The sequence below is a fragment of the Ambystoma mexicanum genome, chromosome 9 (assembly GCF_040938575.1).
Source record: "Ambystoma mexicanum isolate Mex_15411 chromosome 9, UKY_AmexF1_1, whole genome shotgun sequence".
In the NCBI taxonomy this organism is placed as follows: Eukaryota; Metazoa; Chordata; class Amphibia; order Caudata; family Ambystomatidae; genus Ambystoma; species Ambystoma mexicanum.
In genome coordinates this window covers 1,113,225,141-1,113,247,877 of record NC_090931.1, presented here as the reverse complement: position 1 = coordinate 1,113,247,877, position 22,737 = coordinate 1,113,225,141, and the positions used below count along the sequence as shown (strand labels likewise).

Here is a 22,737-nt window from a genome sequence, read left to right as displayed (position 1 = left end):
TACTGAGCGTGAGTGCCATAGGAAACCTTTTTGTAGTATCCCAACTCCAGTCGACGCCAGGGCAACACCTCCCTTCACCTATGGACACACGGCTTGGCCAACACTTATTCTTACTACCCTACTAGGCGCAGTTCGAGAGGAGTTCTGGTGCCCTTTCCCGAAGTGATCTTTCTATGGATTCTTGTCCCACAGATTTATCATCTTGATCGATACCAATCCAGCGTTAGCTGCTCTGAAAATTTCAATAGGGTGCACAGTGTTACTCCTAGACACCGGACGTGACATCGATCGTCGTACTAAAAGGGATGCACTATGCCCCCTCACCTCAGTTCCCCACCTTTATATCCCCCTGTGCTCAGCTAGCACGAAACTTGCACACTAAACAGAAGAGAACTAAACAAAAACACCTCATAAGCACACTTTTTTGGGGGAGGAACGAAGTCACGCTGAAGTGACAAATTTTAACAACCAATAAGCGAAATACAAACATGTTTTTCTTGGAAACAAACTCCAGTTCTTCCCTTCTTTCATGTACGTGAAGTGTGACAGCCGACACTTAACTGAAACATCATGCGATTCCATGTTGGGTAGGCGATAAGGAATCAGAGAAGAACCCATAGAAAGAACATTACTGGTAAGTGATTTCTCCTTCAATGGTTTGCATTCTCCTACAGATTCCTCATCTTGATAGACTTCCAAAGCAGTGCCCACCATGGAGGTGGGATGGACGCTAACCCAGGAAACATTGGAGCACTGCCTTACCAAAGCTACCATTGGCCCCTCGGGTCACACCCAAGCTGTAATGCTTGGCATACATGTGCAACGACGACCAGGTCACCTGCCGGCAAATGTCTCTGACCGACACCCCTGTCTGGAAGGCAGAGGAAGCTGCCAGCCCTCCCATGTAGTGAGCCCTCAGACCTGCTGGCTCCTGCTGACCTGCATTCAGAGAACACTCAGATATGCACATAACAATCCACAGTGAAATGATCTGCTTTGTAACCACCTAGCACAAACCTGGGATTGAGAGACGGCCACAAACAACTGATTGTCATTCCTGAAGGCACCAGTAGTGGCCAGCGGAGTAGACTTAACTTTACCAGCGTGGGAAGATAAGGGCGTGGCCAAAATGGATGTACCAATGAAAGTATAGGGACTTTCAGCGCAGATGGCTTGTTCGGGGGTTACCAGGCCCCAGAGCACCCGCGTACTCAGCGTCCCTGGTCCTGGCGAGATAGAAACTCAGTGCCCTCTTGGGATCTAACCTGTGGAGCCTCTCCTCACCCCTGGAGAAGTGACAAGGAGGGGAAAAAACACAAAGATTCACACTCTGGCTCAAAAGGAATTTTGATACCACAGTCGGTAGAAATTATAGACGCACCTTCAAGGACACCCCCCTTGTAGAAACTCAGAAGGGTGGCTTGCAGCAAAGTGCCTGCAGCTCACTAATGTGCCTCACTGTCGTGATCACCACCAGCAAGGCGGTCTTCAGTGTGAGAAGTCTGATGGATGTGGAATGCAAGGGATCCGCTGCCATAAAAAGGTTGAAACCATGTTCAAATCCCGATCAGAGACAACAAAAGGCATCATTCGTACCTTCTCCCCATGGGTAGCCACCCCCTGTAAGGCTTAGAGAGGTGAGCCCGCTCAGCAAAACCCTACCTCGGAGTATGGGCAAGCAGGACCTCATTGGGAGCTACTCCGCTCTAGGGGACAAGGACTACCATTCCCACAAGTTACTCCCTAGGCAAACCATACTGTCTGCATTTATTGGACTGTATGTAGACAACAGTTAAGTGGTTTCCCTTCTATTAGCTTGAAGTAATGCTGGACTGGCTACAACATCTGAAGAGAAACATAATGAAACGAGGGGAATGCAAATCAGCCCGTCAACGGAACGAGGGAATCCTGGCAGAGGAGAGAGACGCGTATGCAGGGGGAAGCACTCGTACCTATGGCGGCATTAGAGGAGTGGAGCAGTGCGAAGCCACGGAGCCACCAAGAGCCTGTGCACAGGAGAACGCCGAACCAGGACACCGAAGGCTCTGTGTTGTAAGCAGTGGGAAAACCGCTGTACAGACGGAACTCACGAGACCGTCCCGAGAGGTGGCATGACCACGAACAGGTTGTGGTGTTTCAGAGACCCAGACAACAACATTGATACCCGAATCAGCGGGAGGAACAAAACCTTACACCAGCAAACCTGTTCCGAAGATCGAGGACTAAAGGAGCAAGAAAGGTGAGCCTCTATGAGAAGCGAGAAACGCGAGATTAACAAGATCCGTCCCAGTACCGAGCCCGCAGAATAAACCCAAGCTAATTGAAGGTACCCCAGTGATTCTAAACAAGGAGAGGCCACCGAGACTGTATGAACTCTACGCAAGGAACTTTAATATTGAGAGTGAAAGCTTGAGAAGAGACAAAGCCCTATATGAAAAGACTCTGAGTGAGTTGTTTAAAATAACGTGTGATACTTGAGGAAGGAATTTGACAAAGTTGTGAAGTTCAAACCTCAGTTACAAAACTATAAGACACTTGAATATAAAACCTGAGGACAGTCCCCAGGATGGAAACTATCATAACAAATCAAAGAGGGGAAGAAACTCCAAACAAGTGGAGGGGAGCACCCAAAAGTCAGAAGGACAAACTGTTGAGTGGCCAGGGAAGAGACTATCACTAAGAGAAACCTAAGATTTTACAGGGTCTCAGAAGCTTCCAGAGACCCAGTGTACAAAGGTCTATCAAGAGCTAGAGAAGCTCATTCGGGAGAGGGGCCAAACCCGAATAAATAAGAACCATAGACTGGATAATACATGTTTGAACTAAAGAGTTTGCTGAAACCCTGAGAGAAAGCAGGGAGGGCCGGCTAAAGGGAAAATGTATGTTTAGATTCTCCTGATGACTATCACTCTTATCTACTTTGGGTAGGCAGGGGAAACTCCATAGAGGTAAGACAAGCAAGGCATCATATTCCTTTGTTTAATAAAAGAACATGCAAACATCCAATTTGTGTCCAACTCCTCCTTCTGGTTCACCACAGCAGCCAGCTATCCCTTAACAGTACCCACTTGTAGGCTTGATTTGGCAAAGGCCTACCAAAAATGAATCACTTGAGTGTTAGGAAAGATTTCTCTTTTAGGAACGTTCCCTCCCTATTCTATGGAGCCCCCACACTTTGTGCTTTAGTTTTTCACACTGAACTGACTTTTTAGAGTGAAGTGAAGCCTTCAGTAAAATAAATAAAAACCATAAATAAAAGTGCAGCTAGCTGGTGGCAAGTGAAAGGGTATGGGCAGACATAAGTGCTGGTAGGGGCTGCATGGATACAGAAACAGTCCCAAAGTGCAAGGGTTGCCAGGGGGGCAAGGCAGGCGTGCAATTCGCGGGGAGGGGACCTGGGCCCGAGATCAGAGGATTGCCAGGTAAACCAGTGCTGTTTCAGCCAGGAGATCAGCAGGGGAGAGGAGGAGAGAAAGCAGAAGCACAGAGGAAGGTCTTGAAGTGCTTCCAGAACTAGAGATGGTTCTCCTCAAGTTTCAGAGAGGCAGGGAGGCTGTTCCGAGGTATGCCCCAGCAGAAGAAAGGGATCTACCACCAACTTGTTGCTTGGAGATGCGACTGACCGTGAGGGAGTTGGAGCCGGATGAATGAAGAGCTCAAGAAGAAAGATCATTAGGAAGAGAGATTCCAAGGTATTGAGGCCCCAGAAGGCCTTGAGGCCAATGCATAGGGTTTTGAACTTAATCCTTGCTGCCACTAGGAGCCAGTGCAGAGATTTCAGTCCTGGAGAGATACGATCCCTGCACTTGAGGCCAAGGACAAGTCTTGCAGTCCTGTTCTGGATGAGTTGCAGAGGGCAGAGTGTAGAAGCTGGCAGATTTAGAAAGAGGCTGTTGCAGTAGTCCAGCCTAGAGAGTACCAGAGCTCTGGAGACAGTGAGCTTCTGGGGGAAGGAGAGGAAAGGAATAATACCTCCAAGGAGGTGCAGCTGGTAGTGAGACTTCTTAGAGACGTTAGAGAGAAGGATAGTGTGGAGTCGAAGATGACCCGGAGAGTTTTAGCCTCACAGGTGAGAGTAGGAAGTGGGCCAAGAGAGGCCGGCCAGTGAGTGACAGGAAAGGAGGCAGCAGGTGTGCTGATGAGGAGAATCTCGGTCTTACTGGCATTAAGGCAGAGATCACTGGCAGCACACCACTCCTGGATACCAGACAGACAGATGAGAGAAGGAGAAGAGGTGGCGGAAGGGAGCCTGAAAATGAGTTGACTGTCATCCGCATAGCAAAGAAAGTTGGGGCAGAGAGCGGCAATGCAGTGGGCAAGAAGTGCCAGGTATTGGTTGAACAGCCAGGGAGAGAGGTTAGACCCCGGGGAACACCAGAGATAGAGGTAGGACCCAAGTTGGACCGAGGAGGGTTGATAAGAGAGGAAAGAAGTCAGCCATGCCAGGGCCTGATCAGTGATACCCAGTTTATCACTGAGACAGTTGAGCAGGATGGCATGGTTGACCGTGTCAAAGGCAGAAGAGACATTGAGTAAGATGAGAATACAGGGGATGTTGGAGTCAAGGTTGGAGAGCAGGTCTTCACGGATGTTCAGGAGAACAGTTTGTGCTTCTGGCAGCTCTGAAACCAGACTGATGGTCATGGAGACAACCAACAGATTCAGTGTGAAGATTAAGCTGGGAGATAGCCAGCTTTTCCAGGAGTTTGCCCAGGAAAGGAGTGATGGAGACTGGAAGATAGCTAGCTGGGCAGGAAAGGTCGGCAGAGGGTTTCTTAAGAAGAGGGTGCACAAGGGAGTGCTTCAGGGGGGACAGGAAAACTACAGTGGCGAATGAGTGGTTGCAGAAGTCAGCCAGAGCAGGAGCCAGGGTGTCAATGTGGTCCTTGATGGTTTTGGAGGAACAGGGGCGAACCGGTTTTGACAAGACTTTCATAGACCAGACTTTTCTAGCAACCTCGTCTGGGGAGTAACGGGGAAAGGCAGAGAAGGAGGGAGGAGAGGTGGCCGAAGAAGGGCCAGAGGAAGAGCAGGGAGGAGGGGGAGAGGAAGACAGAGGACAGGATGTCCTGAGTTTTAGAGATGAAATGAGAAGCCAGGGCCGTGCAGAGGGGCTGGGAGGGGACAGGAGAGGTACAGACACCACGTGGTGCCCGATTGGAGCCTTCCCTTCTTTGGTGCCCAGGACCGTTCTGATGAATTGGAGCTTCTGTGCTAGTGTAAGATGCGACTTCTGTACATTTAAAGCGAAGCCCAGGCTGTGGATCATAGAGCAAGTAATCGCGAGGTGCCTCAAAACCTGCTCTGGGGACCGACCCTGGATCAGCCAGTTGTCCAAGTATGGGACCATGAAGAAGCTTGAGGAGGGCTGCTACCACTGCCATCAGCTTGGCGAATACTCTATGCGCGCAGAGGCCAGTTCAAAAGGGAGCACTTTGAACTGATAATGTGCGTCCCCAATGATGGACCGCAGGAATCACATGTGCTTCCTGTGGATAGGCATGTGAAAATAAGCATCCTGAAGGTCCAGTGACACCAGCCAGTCCTGGAATTACAGAGCCTGGAGAATCTCCCTCAATGTGATCCCCCGAACTTGTCCTGCATCAGTAACTTGTTCAAGCCTCTAAGGTCTATGTTGGGACGGAGACCTCCCTCTTTCTAGGCAACTAGAAAGTATCTGGTGTACCAGACAGAGCCTTTCTCTCAGGCCAGTACTTCGTCCACTGCACCCTTCGAGAGAAGATCTTGCAGTTAGTCTTGAAGTTCCTTTCTGGTTCCCAGGAGGGTGGCAGAGGAATGTGCGGGAGTCGCCAGTAGCCTACTTCGACCAAATGGAGGACCCAGGTGTCAGAAGTGATCTCCTTCCATTTGCCTATGAACCAGGAGACTCTCCCTCCAACCAGAGACACATGGGGAGGATTGGGGGGACATCAGAGGTTTTTGAGGTGCAGGTTTCACAGACATTGAGGTTGAGGCAGATTGGCCCTAAGCTGATCCTCTCAGTCCCTCCCCGGCCGAAGGTACCTGCGCTTCCCCTGCTTTGCCTGAGGGTGCTGCGCCCTTCTTGGGAAATTGGAGTAATGCCTAAAGCTTCTTCCCCTAGAGCCAAAAGTGAAAGCCTGCTTGGCTAGCTGCTGTACCACCAGTCCCAACGATTTCACTACCAACTTGGAGTCCTTCCATTTTTCCAGGGAATCACAGCCCAAACAAATGCCTTTTGTCAAAGGCCAGGTCAACGAGCTTCACCTGGGCATTTGGCAATACCCGAGCTCCTAAGGTAGGGTGACCTGCAGAGCACAGTCAACGTGCCCATGGCATGACCCACACAGTCCGATGCCTCCAGCCCAGCCTGGAGCGCCTTGCATGCTATCTCCTTACCATCCCAGACAATGTCAAGGAAGCTGTCCCTAATCTCTTTTTCCCGGAAGTGGTCAGCTGCTTCAGTGATGGTGTCCCACAAAATGTGACAAATTTGGCAAAAGCACAAGACACCTTAACCGCCTTTAGTGCCATGCTCCCTGTGGCGAACACCTTCTGCGCCAACCGCACACATAAATACAACGTTATTATGTTTGAAAACGCCACAGTTTTTATTTCCAAGTTTCTCGTGGGGAGCCTGAAAGCCCCAAATGGGAAAGCAGCTTTAGGCAGAAACAACGCGGTTGTGTATGAAAACGCTGTGTTTTTCTTTCCAAGTTTCTCAGGCTCCTCCGAGCCTAGGAGCCTGAGAAACTTGGAAAGAAAAACTGCAGCGTTTTCAAACACAATAACGTGGTATTTATGTGTGCGGTAGCTTCAAAAGCTACCGCAACCATCAAAAGCTGCAGTTTTATTTCTAAGTTTTCCGGTCTCCTCCAGCCCGGAAAACTTAGAAAAATAACTGCAGCTAGTGCTTATTTTTTTAAAAAATAAATAGCACTTACCGAGATGCAGCTGCAGCTTTTCTGCCTGTAGTCTCCGGTCTGCGTCCTCCGAGTCCCGGTACCAATGAGAGAAAAGCCACCCAGTGGCAGCTTTTGTTTACTACAGCTGGCTGGCTTTTCCTTCATTAGTGCCGCAAAAGCAAGCACAGGTTGCTTCCTTTTTAAAATGTTGAGCTTAATTTTCTCAAAAATTTACATAGGGGCTTAAAAAAAAAGTGCCAATCGATTTTTTTTATTATTGCCCATCTTTTTTTGCAATACAAATTTTTGGGCGGACCATTCCTTTAAGGCCAAGGATAAGTCTCGCTGCCCTATTCTGGATAAGCTGGAGAGGTCGCAGAGTGGAAGGAAGGAAGGTTCAGGAGGAGGCTGTTACAGTAGTCAAGTCTAGAGAGAAATGGGGCATGAGTCACATTGAGCCTCTGAGGGAAAAGTGAGAAAATGTAGAATTCCTTTGAGAAGGAAGAGCTGATAGTTGGACCTCTTGTCAAAGTCCTGAGTGTGAGGGAGGATGGAAAGAGGATTGAAGATGACTCCAAGGTGTCTGGCTTCAGTTGCAGGCGTAGGGGGAGGGCCAGAGTGAAGGGAAGGAGGAGGGAGCAGGGGTCCCAATGGGAAGGATCTCAGTTTTACTGGCATTGAAGCAGAGATCATTGGAGCCGCACCAGGACTGGATGGCAGATAGCCAGTTAGGGATGATGGAGGGTGCAAGAGGGTCAGCAGGGAGTCTGAAGAAGAGCTGTGTGCCGTCTGGGTAATACTGGAAGTTAGAGGAGAAAGAGGCGATTAGGCGTGCAAGGAGAGTAAGGTAGATGTTAAAGAGCCAGGGGGAGAGTAGAGAGCCCTGAGGGACACCACAGGTGGAGATGGAAGAAGGAGAGGAGAAGGGGCCCAGGATGACTTCGGAAGAGCGGTTAGTGAGGAGCCGGGGCTGCCTGTTACAGCTCGACATCAGGGGCCAAGTTTTGTCCCCACCTGGTCCACCATAAAGTGGTATAAAAGGCCCATAGCCACGCAGATTATTTGTTCCATCCCAAACAGGATCGGGTCCCCTCGTTATCTAAGATCAAATCGAAGAACTTGGCTCTGGACTCCGGACTGGACGGACGTCGGTGCCAATGCTGTTTTTATTCCCCAGGTCAAGCTCGAAGGTGTTGGACCTCCCTTGACTACGTTTGTGCCGAACAAACCAGGCAGAGTGAGAGCCAAATTCATCGAGGCCGGCCAAACCCATACCAGATGCTGCCTTCTCAAACACCTGCAACAACAGCCTTTAGAGGTCTTCCCACTACTCCCTCAATGCCCCCTTTGCTGGGTAGGACTTACCCTCATTGGCCGACGAACCGGAGCCATGCCTGTGCTTGTTTTTGTGAGAAGACTAGGATGATTGGTGGGACTTGCTGCCAGAGTGCGACCGCTTTTTCGACTTTTTATGACACCTGCCCTCCTGTTCCTTTTTGGGGTAGGCCCTTCCTTCATGTCCCGAGGTTTTTTAACCGACCTTTCGTGTGACTTAGAAGGGGTCCGACGAGTGCCAGTTTTGCAGAGCGTTCTTTCACTGCCTTCGGGTTCATGGCCAGACAAGCACCACATTTTTACACATCGTGCCCAATGCCAAGATGCCACATGCATAGTGTGAGGGTCCGTGAGGAACATGTTGCAGTCCTTGCAGCATTTGAATCCAGTTGGTTTAGGCCCCGACATTCTGCCGCAGAAATGGATTTACCAGATCATAATATCGAGCTATGGTCAGACTAGCGTGCTGAGCGTGCAGAAAAAAGGAACTGAGCTAATGGGGATTGGGCATCCCCTTAGTACGACGATCAACGACAAGTCCGGTGTCAATAGGAGTGGTAATTCTGTACACGAGGGAGTCGAGAGACTACCTCGAGCTGCACTAAGCGTCAAAGTTTTCAGAGCAGCGGACGCTGGATGAATATCTATGAAGATGAGGAATCTGTGAGAGAATCCATTGAAAGGGCTGGATGGGGAGGATAAGAAAAGTAATATGTGGGACACGTGAGGGGACACACGCTATTAAAAGCAAGGTGTAGTGGCATTTTTGAAGTGCTAAGAAACAATTTTCTTTTTGGAACTTTACTTCCATGCACCCCCAGCTGTTTGATATGTTTTGAACCCTTGCGTGACTTTGGAGTTAAATAAAGCCTTTTGCTACACATAACTTGCTGAACTCATTTCTTTTGGAGGCACTGGCCAGCGCATAAAATGACCAGGTCACCCCCTGACCTGTTAACCTTATGCGCTGACCAGTGTCTCCAAAAGTGTGTCCCCCTTTTTGTAAATCATTTTCTGTGTTTTTCTGTAGCATACACCACCTTACAGTGGAGTGCAGCAGGGGTAGTTTGAAACACGCAGTAGTTTGTTTGTGCCTACACCTCTTTGCGCCAAATTTCTGTATATCCTTTTAGCATTCTCAAATTGCATGAACACCTAAAAGTGCAGCACCTCTTAGTTACCTCAAATGGTTAAAACTAAATCCATTACACTGACTATGTTAGTTTTTTAAAATTAAATTTGTGCAATCCGAAAAAGAAGTAAGTATGGGATGGCATGGACCTAACAATTTTTGGCTGTCAGAAAAGCATGTAAATTTGTTTTCTTACCCTTATTGAATGTAATGCGAATCTCCCTTTCCTTATTTCCGGGAATTAGTTTTTAGTTGAAGTGTATCACGGTAGTTCCAGGGTTAAATCCCACCTAGAACAAATTTGGTTGTTCTATTATGCTAACATTAGCCTTTTAACCTTCTATCGGATTGATTCTTTATGCATGAGTCCCTGGCATATATTTAGACACATTTTAAACTCTAGTAAGCATGACTAGTAACATCTTTCTCATTGCATTTATGTAAAAAGTGCTATTCATATTTGCAATCCTCCAATCGCATTACATATCCTTGGTCTCATGCATTCTGTTACTCTAGCGGTCACTAGGAATTACTTTTTCAGTTACAATGACTGGTAACCGATTTGCTCCCCATTTGTGTTTACCAAAACACCCTTTCGCGTGAGTTTGAAATCCCAACCAAAGTATATTTTGTTTATGCCACTCGGCATCAAGCATGCTGAATTCTACATTGAGCATGCTTGTAGCGGTGGTCTTTCCACCCCTTAAAAGCGCTTACCTACAAAATTCTCTTGCTCATGCCTCAAGCATCGGGGGTCCTGTTTTGGTTCTGGCAAATCCTTGTTCATAAAGAGTTACAGATTGCTAGTCCCTCTTTCCTTTTGTTCATTTACAAAATTCGGCGGCCATACTTTGGGCTGAGTTTTAGTACGCAAGTCCTTTTTTCCTGTTTAAAATGATCTGTTGCATTTGTGTTTAGTGTAACATTGATTTGAATTTAAACTTCTGTATTTATCTTGCGCGGCTGATCTGTTACTTATTATTATGTCCAAATTTACAAAAATTAAAGTTAAAGGAGTAACTAATTTTTCACTATGTTTATTAGTATTCCCCCCCCCCGCAATCTCTTTATATTATGTATACCTAAGACAGTTTCCTGTTGGGAATGGTGCATTATGGTAACTTTAATTTTCTTCATTGACCATTATTTTCTCACTATATTTTATTAGCATTCTTTTCACAATTTCATAATGGTGCATTGTGGTACCTGTGGTTTGATGTAAATTTCGCCTCTCTCATCTGTTTAACTTTCATCTGATTAGCGGTTTCGCCCATATAGGATCTCCCCATGTGTATATCTAAAACATATGATTTAACAGTGCACATTCTTTTCACAATTTCAGAATAGTGCATTGTGGTACCTGTAGTTTGATGTTAATTTCGCCTCTCTCATCTGTTTAACTTTCATCTGATTAGCGGTTTTGCCCATATGTAGGATCTCCCCATGTGTATATCTGAAGCATATGTTTTAACATTGCAGTATTCAATAATGTTTTTCTATGCAACAAATTATAATTGAACAAAATAGAAAACAGGAAAAAAACATTTTTGTAATTAATGAAAACATTTGCAATATTCATAACAAGAGTCCTGTATATTATCATTTTTTTGGTTTTGTTTCTGCTATTTCTCTGCTACTTCTCCAGCATCACAAAAAATGAATAATTTCATTGTCTGAATTTAATCCATGTTCCAATGTTTGAAAATGACAGATTAATCTGGCTTCTTCTTGCCTTAAGCAAAGTTCTTGATTTCCTCCTCGTTTGCCCATTTTGATTCTTTTCAGTCCAATAAATCTAATGTCTTTTTTATTTTGCATTTGGTGTTGGTTTTGCCAATGAACAGATAACGGGAGGTTTTTGTCTTGACTTCCAATGGCTGAAATATGTTTTCTAATTCTAGTTCTTAACTCCCGAATGGTGCTCCCAATGTAGAGCAGATTACAGACACATATCACTGCGTAGACCACATGTTTGGATATACAATTAATTTGTTCCCTAATCTTTGTTTTGACACCTTCTTGGTTCGTAAAAGTAACTGTTTCTTGTAGTGCATAGTGGCACATCGAACAGAAGCCACATTTCCTGAAACCTGACTGTGGTTGTCGTAACCATGTTTGTGATCTTGTTTCTTCTTCCTCCTCTTCCGACATCATAGAAGGACTCAACATGTTTTGCAGAGTTCTGGCTTTCCTATAAATTATTGTTGGATAATCTTGTATGTGTTTCTCGATATGTGGGTCTAGTTTTAATAGATACCAGTTCTTTTTTAATTTCTTTGTTGTTTGCACAATATGCCGTAATAAAATGAATAGTATCATCTGGTTGTGTACTTTTGCTGCTTTGAGATAATGTTGATTGTCTGGTCATGTTTTTGGCTTTCATTTTTGCAGTTTTAATTGATTTTTGTGAGTATCCTCTGGCCTTGACTGTCTGATAACAGTTGGCATTCACTCTCAAAATCTGATAATTCTGTGCAATTACGTCGTGCTCTAATGAACTCTCCTTTCGGAATGTTGTAGATAACCGGTTTATGGTGGCAGCTAGTCGCATACAATGTTGAATTGACTTCCGTCTCTTTTCTGAATGTTTTTGTGTGTAATTGTCCTGTGGATACAAAGATGGTTAGATCCAAAAAGTTAATTTCCGTTTTGCTGCTTTGCCCAATAAATTCTAGGCCAAATTCATTGTTATTTGCTTGGTTTAGTAAAGACTCCAGTTCTTCCGGTGTACCGTTCCAAATAATTAGTACATCATCGATGTACCTTAGCCATTTGATTATTTTGTTCTTGAACTCAGGTATTTGGTATATGTGTAGGTCTTCAAACATTCCCATTACAATGTTGGCAAGGGCTGGGGCATATTTAACGCTCACTGCGACTCCACGTATTTGTCGAAAAAACTGATTATTGAAAATGAAAACATTATTCTCTAAAGTTGTCATGAGCATTTCTTTAAGCATGCATGCAGAGTTGAAAAATGACGCAGATCTATTTTTGAAAGTATAGTCCATTGCCTCCAGGGCCAATTCGTATTTAATAGATGTATATAGAGCCTTGACGTCCCATGTTGCTAATAAGTATGTATCTTGCCACTGAATTTCTGTCATGATCTCTGCTTCCAAAAGGTCAGGGTTTTCCCAACTCCCTTGGAAGCAGATCCATAACCCAGGTTCCGAGTGCCAATTGGGACCTTTTGGACCCAGTCCTGGCGCCAGTGGCACCAGGCTCATAAATATACCCAGTCCCAGCGCTGGAAGCGCCGGGCTCATAATGCTTGGGTGGACTTACCTGCAGCAGACCATGCTGCTTACTTGCCTGCCAGTTGAGCCTCTGATCCTCTTCTGTTTGGAACTACTTTTCCTGTTGGGTGGGGCAGGAGCCACTCCCTAGATTCAGAACACTGGAACTCTTCTGGAAAGCAGGAACTCTTTTCTTACCTAGGCGTGGCTGTGGAAGGAGACACCTAAGCACTACAGGAGGCTATTTAAACCACACCCGATGGATGAATCTGGCTTTGCGTTATTCTGCATCCTCTGCAGCAGAACGCTCATCGTGTCTTCTGCATCTGATCCTGGGCCTAAGGAAAAAGGCTTACCATCCTGAATCCAGTCTTCAGCAACACCTATAAAGACAAGAAAGAACAGGTTAGCATTACGGTCTTCAGTGACAGCTCTTCACTTATCTGGTCCATCGGCTGTCACCAACGCCTCGCGCTGCATGCCGGCATCTGAAAGACAAAAGCTTACCAACTCTTCGCACGCTCCGGAGGCCTTCGGCGCTGCATCCCGCATCTGAAAGACAAAACAAGGTGCGTTTAAAGACATTGGGGAACTTTAATACTTACGTGCCATTACTCCTTTCCACATCTAACCCAGTGGGTATTCCGGCACCCTGCAGCCGCTCCGAACTTGTACCTGCAAAATAAAAAGACAGTTAGAGCGCATCGTGAAGCAGGCAACAAGCGCTTACTTACGTGCTTCCAGGCGCTTCTATTCATAACACGGGCTCCATCTTCAACTCACTTCAGCCCGTCATCCGCCATCGCCGGAACCCTGCAAAACAAGAAACATCATTACTAAAGACTTTAAAGACATTAGAATTACTCGAAACTTACCGTTCGTGCAGTAAACGACGGACAGCAGTCCTCTGAAGTCAAGAGGCCTGCTCCCCTTATCCAGTGAAGAAACTGGTTACAGCACCCTGCCCCGAGGCAGATGGAGAGCACGGCGTTCACTTACCTAAGGTGAGAGCGTTAACCTTTGGGGTTCTACAGGAAAAGAGAAAGGGAAGAAGAGAGAGACATTCAATAACCCAGTTCCTTAATCCCATATTTTCTATCTGCAGACATCTTACCCTTCGAGTCAGACATACAGTGCACAGAGGTCCAGCCCAAAGAGCCAGCCGTGTGTTACACATCACCTTTGAAGATACGGTATACGCCCAGTCAAGACCGGCGCCTCTACGGGAATCAGGTGAGCGTTACAATTTCTTCTACAATTTTAATGGCATCTGTTGTGTCTTTCAGATATGCCTGTATTTAAGGTACTTCAGGTCTTATTATATTGTCAATATATTCCGCTATAGGTTCTGTCGCCCAACCTATGCCACTTACAATAGGCCTTCCATCTGGGATAGTGTCATATTTCTTGTGAACTTTCGGAAGAAAGTATATGGTTGGAATTGTAGGTTTATTTACCCGTAGGTGTGTCTGCTCTTCATCAGCTATTAGTCCTTGCTGGTGCCAGGCATTAATAAGGCTTGTCAAATCTTGTGTTATTTTCGGTATTGGATTTCCTATTAATTTCTCATAACATTCTGGATTTTCCAAGTGGTTCATAGCCATCTTTATGTAATCCACTCTATTCATTATTATAATGTTGCCACCTTTGTCCGCTTCCTTGATAACCAATTGATGATTTGATTGTAATTTTCTTATGGCAAGAATTTCATTTGCTGTAAGATTTTTGAGATTAGTCTTGTTTTTTATTTGTGGTCTTTTTCTTAAGTAGTATAAATCTTGTGTGACGGCTCTGTAAAATGCGTCCACCATGTTATCTGGTGATAGCTGGGGTGTGAACCTGGATTTGGGTTTCAATTCTTTAATGGAAAAAGGAGTTGGCTGTATTTCTAACTCATGAATGGTTTGATGTATTGGATAATCTCCTGGTTCTTGTAGGGATCGTAATAGGTGAATACCGCTTAGTTCTTCTATGGTTATATCACTTCTAGTTATGGTTTCAGATGTTTTTTTCCTTTTTTCAACTTGAGTCGCAAACATTTTTTTAAGTTTTAATTCCCGAACAAATTTGAAAAGATCCACATGTATTTCTATGGGTTCAAACTCAGTTGTCGGGGCGAATGATAGGCCTTTATTCAATATATTATTTTCATCTTCAGTTAGTATTTGGTTCGATATGTTCATCACCAAGTTATTTATTTCTGTTGTTTTTTGGCAGCTTCTTTCGACGCCGCCCGTGTTAATCGTCGATAGGCGTCTGAGCCGTCTGGATTTTCTGGGTCCTCCTGATCCTCTCTTACCTCTTCTCCGACTCGTTTCTGTGAGGTGTCTGGTGCTTTGCTGATCTGAAAACGGACTTGTTTCGTCTGAATGTTTCTGTTTCCTTGTTTGTATCTTTTGATTTGATTTAGAAATCCTTGTCCCTTCGGTTTTGCAGTTCCTAATACTGTTTCCACGTCATTCTCATTTTCGGGTTCTTCCTCTGCCAACACAAATGGGGAGCAAATCGGTTACCAGTCATTGTAACTGAAAAAGTAATTCCTAGTGACCGCTAGAGTAACAGAATGCATGAGACCAAGGATATGTAATGCGATTGGAGGATTGCAAATATGAATAGCACTTTTTACATAAATGCAATGAGAAAGATGTTACTAGTCATGCTTACTAGAGATTAAAATGTGTCTAAATATATGCCAGGGAATCATGCATAAAGAATCAATCCGATAGAAGGTTAAAAGGCTATGGTTAGCATAATAGAACAACCAAATTTGTTCTAGGTGGGATTTAACCCTGGAACTACCGTGATACACTTCAACTAAAAACTAATTCCCGGAAATAAGGAAAGGGAGATTCGAATTACATTCAATAAGGGTAAGAAAACAAATTTACATGCTTTTCTGACAGCCAAAAATTGTTAGGTCCATGCCATCCCATACTTACTTCTTTTCGGATTGCACAAATTTAATTTGAAAAAACTAACATAGTCACTGTAATGGATTTAGTTTTAACCATTTGAGGTAACTAAGAGGTGCTGCACTTTTAGGTGTTCATGCAATTTGAGAATGCTAAAAGGATATACAGAAATTTGGCGCAAAGAGGTGTAGGCACAAACAAACTACTGCTTACTTTATAAACGGAGCTGAGGGACTCTATGTCTCCGTGTTGACCTACATCCTTGCGACACAAGAATAAAATAATAAAATAAGAAAACCATTGCCAACCTTAATAGCACTAACATACGGGTCGCGAGAGTACACCTTATGAGATCCCCACTCAAGAAGTTCCTCACTCAGTAGGTAGTTTGAAACACTTTGTTTTTTGTAATATCCTTTTTGGTGTACCTAGGACAGGCTGGTGGCAATGAACTGTGGTTTACTTATTTTTTCCAGCGCACTGCTGTGCACTATCTTTCTTTTCCGCATAATGCCATTCTGAGTACTATGTAGTCAAAATGGCTTTGCCATGTGGTTTAAGTCCTGTCCTTTAACCATCTTGTTATTTGGCCATCTTCCTGCCCTCTCAGATCAGGATATTCCATATAAGGCCATGCACTTCCCGGCACTCCGATTTCCCAGGCTAATCCCTGTGTATCTTGATGGCTGATATGTGGGGCAGAACTGTCTGGTCCCAAACAACATTTCGGCAAGGGCATTTCTGTTGCTGGATAGTAGGGGGTTTTGCGGGTGCACATGTCTGTGCAGTCCTTACCTGCTTGAATTGTGCAGATCCTTGCTGTTCATGGGTTGGGTCAGCTCCCAGCTTGAATTTGGGATAAGAAGGAGCCCTGCATCTGTTCTGTAGGTCGTTCATTGGAACCAGGAATCCAAAGACGAACACATGCTGAAGACTCAGAAGATGTCTGCTACCGACAACCAGCAGTGCCAAAGCCATTTCCTGGTGAAGCCCTGCAGTGACCACAGACAACCCTTGTTGGTGCTCTGTCCCTTGAACTGATGGGATCAATCATCCTGCCGTTTGAGGATATCAGGGGTGTCCCAGATCATCATGTGGGCTGCCCATCTGCTGACAAGATAATTCTGCTGCAATAGTTGCCATCCTGACCGGGAGCTTTGAGTTCCGCAGGCCTTTTCCTTGAAACTTTAGAACTTCACTGTTGCTTTGTTGCACCCTGTACATTACGACTGCCACAAACCAAGGCTGCAGATTCCCGATCTGTGTTTCTTCACTGCTACACTTCGACGGCTGTGTCCTAGACGTCCATCCATGCCTTGGCATTTGCTGTGGCTGCTGTCCTGAGGTGTGTGGCCTGTTCAGATGCAGGTATGTAATAGACATCAGTAGTAAGCTAGATATAGGAGATGGACACAAAGACCTGATTCACACAGACCTTTGTTAGAAACCTGAAGGAATATCCTTTCCTACTCCCTATCACTAAGATGACTTCCCTACCCTACAAAATAATAAGGGTGTTTGTCAGTATGTTACAACAGAAGTAAAGCCATTGGTCCAAAACCTAAACTGACCTATCACTAACCTACTCTAGAAAGAAAGAAGACATAAATATAAAATAATTCTAAGCTGATGCTTTTCTCAGGGTTACTCCACCCAGGGGAATTTAGTGGAGGTGGGTTTCTGACCCTCACCTACTGGTACATGAAGTCTCTGAAGACTTAAGTAGGGTCTCTTCCCGACAAACCTAAAATCTCTTAAAGTTCAAAGGAAATTATCTTCAAGTAAACAATGTCACAAACAATTTCTCTGTCAGGTATTGATCTTACCTGTTGCTGGTTACCCAGCTGATATGAGGGAGAGGAGGATGAAATGAGTCTGTGGTGGGACTGGGTAACTCTGTGAAACGCATTGTGTACACGCGCATTATAAATAACCAATAAATAAGGGTGGTCTGCTCTAGACACCACCCTGCCCGTGAAACGGAACACGAGTCGGGTGACGTCAGCAGAGAATCCCCGAGACAAAAGGGGGGAAAAAACAAAGGGAAAAACCATTTGATGGATTCAGTGAGGAATGGCGATGTGGTATATAGGAAGTCTGCAGCAGAAAGAATGAGGAGCAGCAGAACAGAACAGGAAGGCAGCCAAGGAGGAGTGAGACAGGTGTAAGGGAGAAGGAGCGATAAGCTAAGTACTAACCTCAGCGTCGAGACGTGCTGAACCAAGGACACCAGTGCTTGAAATAGCCCTTCTGCATGAAGGCAGAAGTGACGCAACAAGTCGGCCATCTTGGAAGAGGCAATCGGCATACCAGAAACAACGGTACAACCAAGATGTGTCGACAACCGCCAGCTGTGCCACAATGTCCAACAGTAAGTCCGGGGCACCGTGACACTGCCAGGTACCTCTGTCTTTCTCCCACATCAGCGCACGTCTTGCACGGGACTCCTCCCTTGTGCAGCTCTGCTTGGATGAGCTTAGTCCCATCTCTTTAGCTCTGTGGCGGATTTTAAGTTCCTCCATGGATTGGAAGAAACAACTAGCTTGTTCCGGTGTTCAGTGAAAGGCAGCACCATATCCAGATCAGAAACCCAGCCTCACGCCTTAAAGGGACCCTGTACAGAATGGTCCTGCTTAGTGCCCATATATATCCTACACACATGTCAGACTGTAAGGGAAGCGGGATGTTGCTGTCAGAGCATTCCTTGTCCCCAGAGGGGGTGGTCGGATCACCCCCAGTGAGATCCCACTTGCCCTGTCCCCTAGGGAGGGTGCTGTGTAGTGGGATCACCTCCTTATTCCCAAAGAGAGTGGCTCCCCCTTAGGGAAACTGTACAAACGTCCTGGATTCTTCCCACAACTGAATATTAAAATCACTGCATGGCAGGACCCAAACCAGACACCAACTTCAGCACCTGTGACCCTTGGACTTGCATCCACAGGAACTACAGCAGAAGTGTCCTCACTGCTTCTGAGGGCATCAGGGGTGGTCACTTGGAAAAGGCACATGTTTACCCGTTTTCATGCTTATGTATGTATAGGTGTGTGATATATGATCTCAAGTTTAACCTGCTCAGTGTTTTAAAGGCCCAATAAATATATTCTTATATTTGTGAAATACTATTACTCGGCTGTCTCTATATGTGGTTAATCGTACTTTCACACCACCGCCACAGCTCCTGAATTTTGACTTCTGGTTTAGCCAATATTACCTTGATTGCGTATATGGCTAGAATAAGTGTCAAATACTGTGTTCAGCAACTAGGTTGGCCTCTCAGAACCTTCCCACAGGGCTGGTTCTGAAAATCCATCTTAACAGGAAGAAACAAATATTAGGGAAAGGTTTGTCCAGCTTCCCCATGAGTTAAAACAGACCAACGAAAAAAGCGCAGTGTGGTAGCACAGTGCGCAACTCAGTTGCATCTGCAATGGCCTGCCATCGGTTTTCAAACCTCATGGCGATTACTGGCTATGATGCTCTACATACTGAATGAACATAAAAAGCTTGTGCTGTCCAAAGCAATACAAAGAACTTTCACTGTCATGCTGTAAGGCTTCTGCAGTAAGAAAGTGGAAGCACCAAGACCTTTGGGGTTTAGTAACTTATTTGTAAAACAAACTTTAAAATAATATAGAGGTAACTTGCTAACCTTAGCAGTCACTGAATCTGAATGGCAACCAAAAGAACAAGTGGAAACAAACATTGCGTACAGAGACAGTACATAAAAACCATAAACTGAGGTCTGCAGCAGGAGTGACGTCCCTTTAGCCATGAGGGCAGAATGACAGATCATTTGAGCAGTCAACAATAAGAAACTGCTACGAAACAAAAAAGATTATATAAATTAGACAACTTCAAGCAAGTTAATCTTGTTTAACCACTGAGATACGATTCACAGAAGTTAACAGGAGTAGCTGTGGCTTAACCTTGTCCAACACAAGACTATTTGATTCATAGAAAGAGTTACTCTGAGTAATTGACTTATTGCTAGGATAAGCCATGAGTACGTTTGGTATTTTTGAATTACCCATTACTTAGAGTATTCAGAGTTTCTCAGAGTAACTTCTTTCATGAAATTAATTGGTTTGCGCAGGTGTAAATCATAAGTCACACTTACTCCTGAGAATGTCTTTGCAATCGGACCTATGAATTCAGGTTAGTGTAGAGCGACAAGTGGAAAAATATTGTCTTGTGTGGTTACTCAAAAAAAAAATCATTAAAAAGGAGTTTTCCTAGTGTGTCATAATTTACATTTAAAAAAACTATATTTAATTGAATGCTGCAAGAAAGTAATTTTTTTCACTTCACAAAAGGAATAACACTGACCTGCATTGAAACACCGGTTGATGAAGATGGGTAATGTGCTTGAGGTAGGGGCTTGGCATAAACAGAGTACATAGGCGTTTCATTTACAAGCTTGTTGTAGAGTTCCAGGGCTTCCAAAACTTTAACGTTTAATTCAGATAACTCTGAGTGTTTCCTAAAAAAAAAGAAACATACCTTAAAAAACTAATTCGTAGAGGTTTGCCATCATTTTAATGGAATAAGAAAGCAACGGAATGATAACACTTTAAGGACTCCCTACAACCTCACATCCTTCACCCTCCCACAGCACCTCCAGATGCTCAATATTTGAATTAATCGCACTGGTTTCATTGAGAAGCAAACCGCTGTCCAGACATAATAAAAAGTTGCTTGATCTGCTATGTCAACATACTAAACATACTAAGCAGCACAAGTAAAATGTACATAATAGAAAAATGCACTAGATGCTCAACCTATTCATTGTATTTTTATCCATTTAACCTATTTGCAAATACAAACATATAACATTAAGGCTCGATGTTAAAATTGGACATATCGATGCCGACTAAACACCAGGAAAGGGTAGATCACTGTGGCAAAAGGCAATTTGTAATACCATTGTGAATGCTGCCAGGTGTCCGTTGTGTTAGGAAGTGCATTCCAAAAATGAGAAAAAGAGGACGGGGACATCATCAGACTCCCTGGCATTCTGAGCAACCTCCTCTGTATGCAAAAGTAAAATATGGCAGAAATGATGCAAGTATGCATAGGTAAAATAATATCCAGGTGGGTACTGACTGATGGCATGGATGCAATGACCACATTTCAAGATATCCGCAGTTGAGCAAAGTATCAGTGGCAAACAATCCAGGAGGATGGGTTTGAAAGGTACACACAATGACTTTGGATCTCTAAATCCTACTTTTCTCTTGTCGCTGTTAAACTTGTGGCAGTTCATATTCAGAAGTGGGTAGCTCCCAATAACACAGAAAAGAGATGAACAATTGTGTGTTCTCATCCCATTTAATGAGAATGTGCTCATAATCCAGGAATACAAAGTGAATACAAATGATATAATCTATGAGGCAGGGGTATGTAGGTAGCTACTGAGTAAAATTGAATACAGGGCCTATCCTTAGGGAGAATATAGGCCAGGGACTGCTACTGAACACACTGCGGTAAGGCACATATTGTATTCTGATTGAGAAGACGGGGGAGATCCAGGACATCAGTGCAACTTGTCTAATGCCTAAACGAGGGTGGTATGGTAAATGGTGTCAAAGGCTGAAACCGAGCTGTTGAAAAAGCAAAGTAAGAGGGCTGTAACCTAGGATAGAGTCAAACTACGTAGGTCTGATGAGGGAGAAGAACAAGTTACTTACCAACTGGTAATGTTCTTTCGACTGGATGTTCCTCCAACGTATTCCTCATCTTAGATTTATTCCATCCAGCTTTAGCTGCTTCGGAAATTGTTTCTTGGCAGAGGGCGCCGTGCGTCGATGTCGCGGTCCCTCTGAGTTCTCCGTCGAGGGTGACGTCATCGTGTATACAAGTGCCACGCGCGGCGCCCGTTGGCCTCAGTTGTTTTTCCCTCCTGTTGCACTGTTGTGTAGGTAGCCAGGTGTCAGCCTTGCGAGAGTTGAAGTAGCAATAACCCGGAAAATCTACAGAGGGGTAAGGATGGGAGGGCGATGAGGAATAAGTTGGAGGAACATCCAGTCGAAAGAATGTTACCAGTTGGTAAGTAACTTGTTCTTCGAATGGATTGTGTCCTCCAACGTATTCCTCATCTTAGATAAACTCGCAAAGCAGTGCAGAAAGCTCTCTGGTGGAGGGAGTAGATTTTTAATACTATTATATGGCCGAATATAGTACTGCTTTACCAAAAGCAAGCTCTTTAGACTGGGAAGCATCCGGACTATAGAATTTCGAAAAAGTGTGCAGCGATGACCAAGTTGCTGCCTCACAAATAGATTTTATGGGAACACCTCTTTGAAGGGCTGTCGAAGGGGCTATGCCTCTGGTGGAATGGGCCCTTAAGCCTTCTAGTGGGTCTTTTCCCGCCAATCTGTAGCGTTCTGAAATGCAAAGCACAATCCAACGTGATATGGTTTGTTTTGACACCGATTGACCCAATTTCCTTCCGGTGTAGCCTATGAAAAGTTGATTATCCACTCTAAGCTTGGAAAGCCTAGAAATGTAAAAGCTTAGAGCTCTTCTCGGATCCAGCCTGTGCAATCTTTCCTCCTCCTTACTGGGATGAGATGGAGGGTAGAACGCGGGCAGAATCATTTTCTGATTTAAATGGAAATCAGACACAACTTTAGGCAAAAATGAGGGTATAACCCTCAATACCACTCTGTCCTTGTGGAACAGAGTATAGGGTGGCCCAGAAGACAGTGCCTGCAATTCGCTCACTCTTCTTGCAGATGTTAAAGCAAGCAGGAAAGCTGTTTTCAAAGTTAATAATCTTAATGGACAAGTGTGCAAGGGTTCAAAAGGGGCACACATTAAAAACTTTAAAACCAGATTAAGGTCCCAAACTGGGACTTGGAAAGGGTAACAAGGGAACACATTGGCAAGTCCCTTTAAGAATTGTATTATCAAAGGAATTTTAAAGTAGGAACATTCTTCTGAGGAGCGCTTGAAAATGGAAAGCGCTGCAAGATAACCTTTTATGGTCCCAACATTTAGGCCTCTATGTGCCAGGGACAAGAGAAAGGACAACACTTCCGGGATAGAACATAGAAAAGTATCAACAATCTTTTCTCTGCACCAGTTGCAAAACTTTTTCCAACGGCAACGGTATAGAGATTTTGTTGCTGGCCTTCTTGCCGAACGAAACACCTCCATGACGTCATCTGGAAGGTCCCAATTCTTGCATCTCAGCCTTTCAGATAACAAGCATGAAGGTTGAGAGTCTTGACCTC

General features: G+C 44.7%; 1 protein-coding gene across 2 annotated transcripts in view; it reads right to left on the bottom strand.

Annotated features, from left to right (window-relative positions):
- STAM2 (signal transducing adaptor molecule 2) overlaps positions 1–22,737 on the bottom strand; it is a 1,208,123-nt gene that overhangs the window by 166,340 nt on the left and 1,019,046 nt on the right. For both annotated transcript variants that reach the window (XM_069616449.1, XM_069616450.1), the window contains exon 12: positions 19,829–19,982. In XM_069616449.1, coding sequence (XP_069472550.1) covers positions 19,829–19,982 — 154 coding nt within the window. The remainder of the gene's footprint in view (positions 1–19,828; positions 19,983–22,737) is intronic.